We start from the raw sequence: 11395 nt of genomic DNA, 5'->3' as shown, positions 1-11395 counted from the left end.
AACCATATCCACTTGCCCCAATAGGATTTACATTTCATTATTGAGATCTACCGGAATGTACTAGTTACGTGTTATTTCTCTTTCATATTATTGAATCACGAAACGGCACGCCCACAGCGTAAATAAACGAAAATATAAATTAACGCATGATTTACGTGCCAGCCTTTAAATACCTGCCGTGAATAATACTGTGTTTAAAAGAGCCACTTTAGGTAGCTTTTTTTCTAGAGTGGCCGCCATTATGTCGCAGCGCGTTCCACGGAGACTGTCACAAACGGTATTTTCAGCTTACTCAGATTTGGCTGATAAAAGATAAAAGAACCTCTTTAATTGCTTTTTGGTTGAGTGTTACTGTCTGGGTAAAATTTTAAATTCAATTTTGAAGATTCGGTTATTAAAGCGTTGGTGGTGTTTATAATAAAACATCAATATATCATATTTTTTTTATTTAAACCGAAATTAAATAAATACACCTTTACAGCGAAATTTCATTATTAGATTAAAACTACCTAGTATTAGATATAATTTAAATAATAAATGTGACTATAAACTTATCAAGAACACTTTTAAACAAGATTGAAGCTCAGAAACCGATACAGTTATGAGTTCAATAAATAGGAAATGAGTTGGACAATATATGTAAGTAGTAAACATATTGCAATATCAATAAACAGCTTTTAAATTGTCTATACGTTAATATGAGATACATTTATATATTATGCCAGTATTCGATAATGGATTATATTCGAATTACACTTATATTAAGAATTACAGAGGAATATACAAGCGACAACCATACAACAACGGATAAACGTTTAACAATGAATATAGTTTATGTATAAACAACACACAACAATGAATACATATAATTACATTAAAGTGACTTATATTAAATTGATATGTAAGGTCGGCAGAACAACACTTGTTATAAATCGATTTCGCTCTGCCTCCCCGATATGTTTATGCTGGTTCCCATTGATACATCGTATGATGTTTGATATATGAATACACTACTGTTATACATTAATACACAAAATAATCACTACTTTTAATTTTAATACGCAATACATTTCATGCCAGTTTATATTGATTAAAAAGTCGTTTGTCTTTATATAAGGAATGAATGTCGTTATATAAGTTAAAATATTTCGAAGACATATCCAGACTACAAACATTTGGAAATACCATCAACAAAGATATATCAGTTTTTAGGCGTTTCTTTAAATATTTTAGAAACAATCCATGTTCGACCACAAATCCGGTTTATCTTTATCGACACAATGACAGCATTGCAGCAAAACACTTTTAAAATTTCCAACTGTAAATAAAGGAGGTCGCTATTTTTACATCTGCATTTAAATTGTAAACTCCGAGAACTAGCTTGGTTACTTTTGAAAGTTTATATTAACCATCCGTTTATGTTAGTAGACATTTGAAGCAATTTATTTTAAAAAATATAGATTATAATTTGTTTTGATTTTGGTGATAGCAAAAATATTTTTGAAATATAATAGGAAAATTGAGTTTGACTATTAATATTATATTGATTTCTAAAAGAATAACATTAATCTTTATAGTCTGGAAGTAGCTTCTTTAACATATTTTTTATAATTTTAACTTGCGTCAGATTTACATAATTAAGCGATAGGTACAATACGAATATATAACACCAATATTCTGTAACACGACAATGAAGAAAAATTACATTGATAGAAGCTTAATATCAAGAAACACTTAATTTATCAGGTTATTTCGACTCTGAACATTTTCATTCTAATTATAAATACATAGTGCATAAAAAGGAATACGCTAATGGTGCATAATCCACAAAAGTTTAGTAAAAGGTTAACAACATTCATGTTTATACAATTTCGAAGCCTCTAATTATCCTAATTCTAATTGTTTCTCGTAAATGTGTAAATGTATGTAAATTGAACGAATGCGTTCAACTCGCGTCTTACATAAATCACACATTTATATTTAATTTCGTTTATAAATGGGATAAAAGAAAAGGCATGAACTTGGTCATCCGTTAATTTCAATTGCACTCCCCCAAATATCATATCACATTTCTCATTCCATATATTCGTATATTAAACATTCTTATAATTACATAATTCAGACTAAAGGATATGTTTTTGGTTACAATTTTATCACTTAACGTTATATTATATTGCTCGCGATAAACTTCAGGCTTTAGAATATTTAAAGCAATCCAATTATGCGAAATCAATAAATTTTAATTTGCAATTGACGCAACGAAAGCAACAGCGATTGACGCATTGCAAATAAAATGAATAAGCAACAGTTTAAAGTCACATTTATTACTCCACTACGTAATAACGATAAAATGTATGTCAACTTCAATGTTAAATAACTTAAATGAATTTTTACATAGGATTAAAATCTATAACGCTTTCATGCAAAATGTAGGAAATTAAAAGTAGTCATAGAAGTTATTCAACGGAATAATTAAAAAGCAATTTTAAATTAAATATAAATTTATAAATAGAGTCAAACAATTCAAAAAGAATAAACCTAACACTTATCTAACCTTATCTAGGCTACATCAAATCGAACATTAATGGGCTATATAATATTGATTATTCGAGACATGTCCTCGGATAAAAAGATAAAGGTAACCGCATTTCATCTAATCAAAACATATTACACGTTAGCATTATTACAACTGGAATGAACATTTGAACTTGGAATAACTTTAAACGTGGATATCAATGATATACAAATTTACAATAAATACGTTGGGTTATATAACTTCGAACCGCCTTCTAATAATGTATAGAATATAGAATAATATTGCAATAGTCAACATCGTAAATACATAAAAGCTCACTAATACGTGTACATTTACACTGTAAGGCAGGGGTAAACGATAAAAAATATTAGAGTTCTCCTCAAAATTACAAGGGTCATATAAATTTAAAAACCAAACGTATTTGCTAAGAGATTGCGTAAAACGCCTAGTGTTCTGTGAAAAGTCACAATTTCAAAAGATTTATCTTTGGTAGATCTCCAAGCAAATGGAGCTCGCGCTACGATAATAAACACATCTTCAGTGATACTCGCTATTACTAAAATGCCGTACTGGTGTCGGAGCATGTCACCTACTTCATGGTACATTACTATTAGTAAGGCATACCGTAAGAGGTTATTTAACTTTAAAAATACTGTATCACACTAACTTACACCATTCACGTTAAAACCATCTTCATCACTTATCAAGCTACCGCTCCATATTATATATTACTAATTTTGTTTTAGTCAGCCCAAAATTGATATGTATCGTAGTTTATTGCACAAATTCATCACGTTATCAAGATTTGAACGGAACTTACGAACGCAGCGAAGGGACGCGCATCGGGCCATCCGGCCACAGCTGGCCCGATTTGATCCTTCACTAGAAATTAATAAGGATTAAATTAAAATATAAATTAATTAGGTGATTAATCTAGAGCCACCTGGCAGCAGCAACGAGGAGAGCGTTGGTCGCGAAGCTAATGGCGGGGCGAGCGGTGGGAGCGCTGGAAGTGCGTCCGTACGCGGGTTTCCTCTTGCAATTCATTTTTTCAAGAGGCATCTTGGCGACGCTGTATTCCCTGTGCTCGTTTACCATGGTACACACGGTGCGCTTCTTTTGCATCATCTCGTCATCACGGTCGCGCAACCCTGCCAGCCATGCCTCGTACCACGCCAGCTCACAATCGCATATAAGGGGATTATCTGAAAACAAAATAAGTTTCAGTCTCGGTCTACTTAAAATAACTAGGTCTTCACACCTCAACTAAATTTAACCCAACAAAACGACGTAGTATGTTGAAAATTAATTTCGTAATATTTTTAATAAGTCATAGTTTTTCAAAAAATTTGATACCACAAACTCGTTTGTAATTTAGCTGCCCACATAATAATTAACAAAAATAAAACTATAAAACAACATTAGGTCGAAATACTCACCCATAATATCAACCACCCGAAGCGTGTCCAAAATTGGTTCCATTATCTCCTCGGGTATATGCTGTAACTTATTGTTCTGCAGATTCAACGTCTCCAGTGAATTGAGATTATCGAAGCCCATCGTAGGCAGCTGGTGAATCCTGTTATTTAATCTCAATTTAGTATCCCAAACTAGTTTTAAATATTCAAATACAAAAAAAATATATATAGCGAAAAATTTGGTATTCTATGCAAAAGTTTCTATGATAAAACCTCCCATTTCCAAGTTGGAAAAGGAATGAACATAAAGTCTATATAACTAGGGTAAAATTCATTTAAAAGTTTGCTATTCGAAGAAAAGTGAGTATAATATTTAAAATTCATATTATACTACTTCTACCAGTTTGATTAAAGAATAAAAAAAAATCATTTGTGACGTAAATGCAAAAACAGATGTAAAAAGCTACAAGCTTTTCACAAGTAATAGATGTTAAACATGATTGAACTACTTTACAGTCAGAGATATTATTTAAACAGACAAAGAGTATCAAAGGAGTAGTTAAGGAAATATAAATTTTAGAGCATGCTTCTCACGTTTCCACTTCGTAAAATAGGGAGATATTACGGAAATAATTCGTCTTTAGAGAATTAGGCGTGATTTGTAGTCCCGAGAGACTTGAACATCGTATGCCCCGAAAGTTAATTAAAAGACCCTACTTTTGTATCCCGAGAAACAGAGGGAAATATTTATGAATCCTAAAACTGAAATAAGCTAACCAAATTTACGACTTGAATATAGGAATTGTGAATATTAAATCCTTGCACGCCGGGAACAGTTAACAGTGTAAAAATAAAATAAAACGGAATTTATTATTTATTTCAACTGCGGGTTCCATGATTCCCTTTACGCCCTGGAGGCAAGAGACGAAGGATATTAAAACGATAACTTTAATATTTTTTCTTTAAAGATAATTTTACCGGATATTATTTTTCTATAACATTCTCCGAGTCAAATTTGACCAAAAATAAACACTGCCATATTATTGCTATACTGAACTGAAAATATGAAGAAGAATGTTTTTCACGTTTACTTACATATTCTTCTGCAAATTGAGGAAAGTAATAGAGTCTCCATAGCCAGTGAATGCATCCTCGCTGATGTATGTTATGTTGTTGGAACGTAAGTCCAAATGGCGTAAACGATGCAAAGGTCGAAGAGCCTCTGAGGGTATCTCGTGGAGACGATTATCGCCAAGACGCAGGTACTGAAGATTTTCTAAAAAAAAATGCACAATGTTTAAAGAAATATTATAAAGTAACAATAACGACACTAAGTAATAATTAAAACATAACAGTATAGTGATCTTCATTAAAAATATTAATATAATAAACATAATATTTTTACCTTCAAGTCCAGCAAAAGCCTTTTCATCAATCCGTTGAATTAAGTTGCCTTCCAGTTCCAATGAGTTCAGAAACGTCAGATGTGAAAATACCTGAGACGGTACTTCACGAAGCTGATTATGAGCCAATCCCAAAGAATCAAGATTGCGTAGCCCTGCAAAATACATTTGATTAGGGTTCCAACACAAAGAAACTTCTTCGTAAGTTAAATAAATAAGTTACCCGCAAAATCTCCTTCCGAAATCGAAGTTATCCGATTTTCCTGCATCTCAAGCTTTTTCAAATTTTCGAGCAATGCGAGAGCTTTCTGCGGCACCGCCGTCAATTCGTTTCCGCCAAGATTCAAGCGTTTTAGTTTTCTGAAATAAAACATGATTTATCAAAATATAATTCCGGAAAAATATTGGGCACAACGGAAAGACTTTGTAACGCAACAGTAATTTATTTGAATAACGTGTGTAATTAGTCAACGAACTTCCCCGTACGCAAACAACAATAGCTTCCAAACAGTTTGAACAAAGTCGAAACCATTAGGTACAATACTTGAGTCATTAATTTTATTGCTACTGAATGAATTGCTCTTAAGCGCGTTCAATATTGGCTCATTTAGTAAAGTGTCGAGCTGTATTAATAATAGAATTTGGTTCTACTTCAATTTAGATTCGCTTCGGCTCCATGTATGATCACTGTTTGCGTTTGCGAGTTGCACACAAACGAGATATTAGATTTGTCAATCAAATTTACATAATTTAAAAGCTTCGTTACTCTATGAATTTCAACGAAATTAGAATGTTATTAGTATTATCAGTAATGGGATTTCACGCGCGCTAGTAAAACCTAAATGAAGAAAATCTAACTCGGTCAGATCAAAGTACGATTAAAATCATAGTCTGTAAAAGCCACAATAATGCATGATAATGCAATAGATTTTGCCAGACATTTCATAGTGATAACAAAAATATTGTAACTATGAAAAATATTATACGTAAACTACATCAAGAACTCTCATTATAAGAATTGGCTTTCAACTTACTACAGTCGAGAAAAATAAAAAATAAACAAGAAGTCAATGAACAAAAGATGTTTTAGAAATCATTTGTAGATATAAGGAAATGAATGAAGAAAAATAAAATTATGAGAATAAAATATTTCTTACTTCTCGAGTCCTTTGAAAGCCTCGCCGTCGACGACAGATATTCTGTTCTCGTATAGAGTTAAAATCTCCAATGTGTCTAGCCCCATGAAAGCGCGGTTGTGCACCGCAGTTACCTTTAACAAATCGTTGTTTCTTTTAGTTATATCGTACTTCAGTTTGCACTACAAATGAATACTTTATTTTTATTGCTGTAGGTATAAAATAATTATTTTTTTTATTAACTGGATATTTAAGAGGTTTGTGCTTTTAATAATCGTGTAGACAGGAAGGATAATAAGTAATGTTATGATAATTAGTAAAATAATATATTTTATTAATGATTTTATTTGTAATGATTGTGATGTATTGACAATTAACACAATAATTGAATAATACGCATAAAATTTTCGGGTTAGTCATAATTTTATTATACAATGCAAAATATTTTCCCTTTAATATTATACAGAATTTTTGACGTGGCATTAATAAATGAAACCACAAATTTGTTTCCGCTTCTGCTAAAATTGTGACAAAAATCATCACTCATCCATCTATAACGCATATTGTATAAATAAACAAAATTCCGGTTTTACCTTTCTGATTTTTTGTTGTCAGTAGCATAACGTGTAACATTTCAATTAATTTTTACTGATATACACTTTGTTCGAAATTTACAATATTTTATTTTACATTTACGGTTCAAGTAAAATTTTCATATTATTTTGAAGGAAATAAGTATGTGGTTAAGTTTAGTTACGCAATGTCAAAACGAGCCTGATTACAGATTCCTTCAAATTAGCCGTATGACTGCAACCCGGCGGTCACACGACAAGATAAATCTATATAAAAAAGACGCGCGAATGCCGCGCTGCCGTCGAGCTACAGCCGCGCAAGACTTAGCGGCAAAATGAAGGCACTCGTAAGCCTTTACTTTGGCGTCGTTCGTGTTGTGGCAATTTTTATAAATCTACCTTGCCGGGCGACTGCAACGCTGCAGCCCTGCCAATCTTTTCAGGTATTATCGATACAATTAACAAAAAGTGTTAATAAAAAGAAAATTCATTAATAATTATAGAAATTTTAACCAAAAAATGCCATATCATTTGCAATAAGAGCACCAACCTTTTTTATTTTTATTGACAGACATAACAAACAGTGTGATATTTACAGTAAAACAAGGCGCACATAAACAAAACCATTATATTATCACATTTACCTTGTTATGGTTCATGTTGAGTATGAGCAGGTGATTAAGATGCGTAAACGACGATGTGGGAATCGTTGCCAGACTGTTCTGCGATACGTCGAGTTGCGTCAACTTGTTGCCTGCAAGAATGAGGAATGGTTAGATGATGAATTGTAAGACAAAATTTACTGACCCTCGATATTCGTATCCTATGGTTAGAAACGGTTACATGATTATTGGAGTAACCAAATATTTTCATGTTCGAGTGGTTTAGCTCGCGTTTTTGGTTCAAGTAAGAATGGCATCACATCGTAACCTATGTTACTGAAACATTATGAAGCATTCTGTAATCGGCACTATTTTTGAAAACGGTTTCATAGTTCAGATACCATGAGACGTTATTAATGTAGACAATTTCCACCGAAGTTGAAATTTTGGTGAGTCTTCAGATTACATGTAGAAAATATAGTCTGCTGTTGTTAGTTTACGGCCACTAATAAATACGGATACATTAATATGGGCAAAATAAAAGAAACCACATTACTTTAACTTGTAGAAATAAATTCTCCGAAAAGAAATTGGAAAAAAAATATTACATTCGTGTCCTGGTGAGCGTACTCTAAACACGAACATGTTGCTACGAATTTGTATATTTACGGAATAAATAGTTAATTACAGCCGTCGGAGCTTCCTTTGGATCAAAAGCTTGATAAAACCTGTCTCGCATAATATTAATGCCTACATTTTCTTTCATTTCAAAGATTTTTAGAAGCAAGGTATGCTTTTCATCCTATTAAGTTAAAAGCAACATGTTTCGTAAATAAAGTTGTTTTAAGATCCCATCTTCATTGGTTGTCATAGGTCTTAACTCTAAGCATCGGTTGATGCACTTTCAGATTATCTGTGTTTACTTGCTCACTCAAATGATGCGGGAAATAAAACGATAGTGCAAACCACGTTGGTCTTTTAGTTTTTTTTATCACCATCATCATTAAGTTATTTTTGGCCAAAAAAATTCTTAATTCGGTTTATAATATCAGCCCTGTATTATATACTTGCCCACTGCTGAGCACGGGCCTCCTGTACTACTGAGAGGGATTAGGCCTTAGTCCACCACGCTGGCCTAGTGCGGATTGGTAGACTTCACACACGTTCGAAATTCCTATAGAGAACTTCTCAGATGTGCAGGTTTCCTCACGATGTTATCCTTCACCGTTAAAGCGAACGATAAATTCACAAAGAATACACACATGATTTTGTAGAAAAGTCAGAGGTGTGTGCCCTTGGGATTTGAACCTGCGGACATTCGTCTCGGCAGTCCGTTCCACACCCAACTAGGCTATCGCCGCTTCCAACTAGGCTATCGCCGCTTAATTCGGTTTAAAACGTTTAAATTAACATGCATTAATACTTCCAAATTGCCATCTAAATATCCAAAGCAACTGATCGTGTCCTTAATTACTGAGACACATAAATTTTTATCATTTAAAAATTTTGACTAAAACACGAAGTTTTCATGGCCGATCAACGATACCAATTGTAAGTAACCGTATAAATGATATTTCAACTCACCAATGGAACTGAGCGAGGAGTCTTCAATGACAGCCAGACTACTGTTATGAACGGTCAGGTGACGAATGTCAAGGCCGAGGAATATATACGAGGGCAATTTAGCCAAATTGTTGTGGCGCAATTTCAAATAGAATATGATCATCGGCTTCGAACGGAGCGTGTTCATGGCCTGCAACAAAATTTGTTATTAGTGTATTTACACGTGTTATACAATTTTAGTGGAAAGGCAGTCTTACCAATTCTCTACAGACACTCTTAGATAAGACGAAGATACAAGAATGTAGGTGCGAATATTTAATGTATGTAACATTACATCTACCCTCATCTGAATCCACCGTAACATTAGCGCAACATATTTCTTCTAGGGTGTCGCTTCTGCGACAAACACGGCAAATTATATGGTTTTCCTGACAGGAATTGGCTTTGTCTACGTTTGGATCCCTCAAAGGATGTTAGGTCCCACATGTTAGGTCCAATCGCAGAAAGCCAATCCAAATTATTATTTTAATGCTTTCTTATAAAGCAATTATGGCAATAAATTTATTAGCATCAAGTTCAGGAGTCGTCTTTTAAGATGGCCATTAAAATGTATCTTTTTCGATGCGAAAATCTAAAGTGAAAATCGAGATTTTCACTTGTACCCAAGATGACTATAGACTCGCCAGCTGTGACATTATGATAACGGAACTAAGCTCTGCGACCCGTGGGTGCACTAGTTCCATCTCGGCCTATATTTTAGATGATAAATCTGTGCATGTGTATTATTCTTTAACGGCCTGTTGTCGGATTTTTCCGGTCAATATCAGCATAAATCTGGAATGTAGCATGGTAAATTTCACTTCGTCTTATGTGACCTAATATATCTGACAAAATTTGGGTGGGTTTCGCCGCTGCTTACCCCTAAAAAAGAGAAAGAAGTGATGCTATGTCGTAAGTTCTTTTTCATATCTCGCACGGCAAAGTGACTATACCGTCTAATGTTAAGTGAAGTGATGCAAAAGGATCAAGGGGGGTTTTTAATACCTTCTGAATATGCTGCTGTTCCGTGAACTCGCAGAGAATGTCGAGGCCGTTCTTCTTGACGGTGCAGCTGCAAGGCGTGATGGTGTTGGGCGCGGGGCACTGCTGGGCTCCCTGCGGATGCGCGGGCCGCGCGCACAGCACCACGCAGCACACCACCAGCCACCGGGCCACCATCCTTGATAATCTACAACAAAATAGTAATATCAGTTATTTTTGTGGTGAATTTCGCAGTATCTTGAAAACTACGCGAAGGCCCCAGTAGTATCTCTTTTTAATAAATCTTGACATTTCCTTACAATTAGTGTGCTTTTCATACCTCTCAGTGCAATTCAGTAAATAAAACATCTAGTAGGTATAGTTACATTTAAAGTTACAATTCGTTTTCTGTCACTAAATATATAAGTATACTTATTCGTAAAACTAGTAACTAGAGCAAAGTAATAAATACCCTATATTTTTCGTCCACGGGACCCTAAATGCTATTCGTAAAGAATCCGCTCATAAAATATTTTTGTGGCAGCTCACTTAAATCTTTCATCCGATATTGGCAGCAGGTCGTAAAGCACGTGCCACTAAAATAATGTTTCTATACATTTAGGATGAAGAATACAAAGGTATGGACATAGATGCGAACTGAATATTCTATCGGGGAAGATACGGGACACGAATACTAATATTTCTGTTCTGCTACTTTTGAACTAGTTCGCAGTTCTGCTTCGTAAAATTGTCTTGCGGTCGCGCGACTTGACATCAAAAGGTGTATGATGACTGATACGGTATTGTAACAGAATAGTGAAAGTTGAACTACCTCACGACATTTATCTTCGAAGGGGTTGACAGAGATGCAACTAACTGGTGCGCTCACATTTTCGCCGTGTGTATTCCGTCCCATGATTTTATAGGAGGTAAGTAAGCCTATCGGCATAACGGGCACAAATTCTAGACTCCGGACTGATACTGAGTAGAAAACGGAATATCACTTTTCCCAACCCGGGAATCGAAGAAGAGACCTCAGCATTACTGTCGTACCGTAATACAACTACGCCACCGGAGCAATCTTCAATTATACATAACGATAATATTATGCTTATTAATTAATATTAATCATAATAGTATGATAT

General features: G+C 34.1%; 1 protein-coding gene across 4 annotated transcripts in view; it reads right to left on the bottom strand.

Annotated features, from left to right (window-relative positions):
• Positions 1–432: 432 nt before the first annotated feature.
• The window catches only part of LOC115442358 (leucine-rich repeat-containing protein 70), a 144145-nt gene continuing 133182 nt past the window's right edge, over positions 433–11395 (bottom strand). For all 4 annotated transcript variants that reach the window (XM_030167371.2, XM_030167370.2, XM_037439706.1 and 1 more), the window contains 9 exons: positions 10275–10458; positions 9252–9420; positions 7710–7819; positions 6515–6627; positions 5581–5717; positions 5360–5512; positions 5050–5230; positions 3976–4115; positions 433–3741 (listed from right to left, as the gene is read on the bottom strand). In XM_030167371.2, coding sequence (XP_030023231.1) covers positions 3470–3741; positions 3976–4115; positions 5050–5230; positions 5360–5512; positions 5581–5717; positions 6515–6627; positions 7710–7819; positions 9252–9420; positions 10275–10448 — 1449 coding nt within the window. In that variant the 5' untranslated portion in view covers positions 10449–10458 and the 3' untranslated portion in view covers positions 433–3469. The remainder of the gene's footprint in view (positions 3742–3975; positions 4116–5049; positions 5231–5359; positions 5513–5580; positions 5718–6514; positions 6628–7709; positions 7820–9251; positions 9421–10274; positions 10459–11395) is intronic.

This window comes from Manduca sexta, chromosome 17 (genome assembly GCF_014839805.1).
Source record: "Manduca sexta isolate Smith_Timp_Sample1 chromosome 17, JHU_Msex_v1.0, whole genome shotgun sequence".
Lineage (NCBI taxonomy): Eukaryota > Metazoa > Arthropoda > Insecta > Lepidoptera > Sphingidae > Manduca > Manduca sexta.
This window is presented reverse-complemented; position numbering and strand designations above follow the sequence as displayed.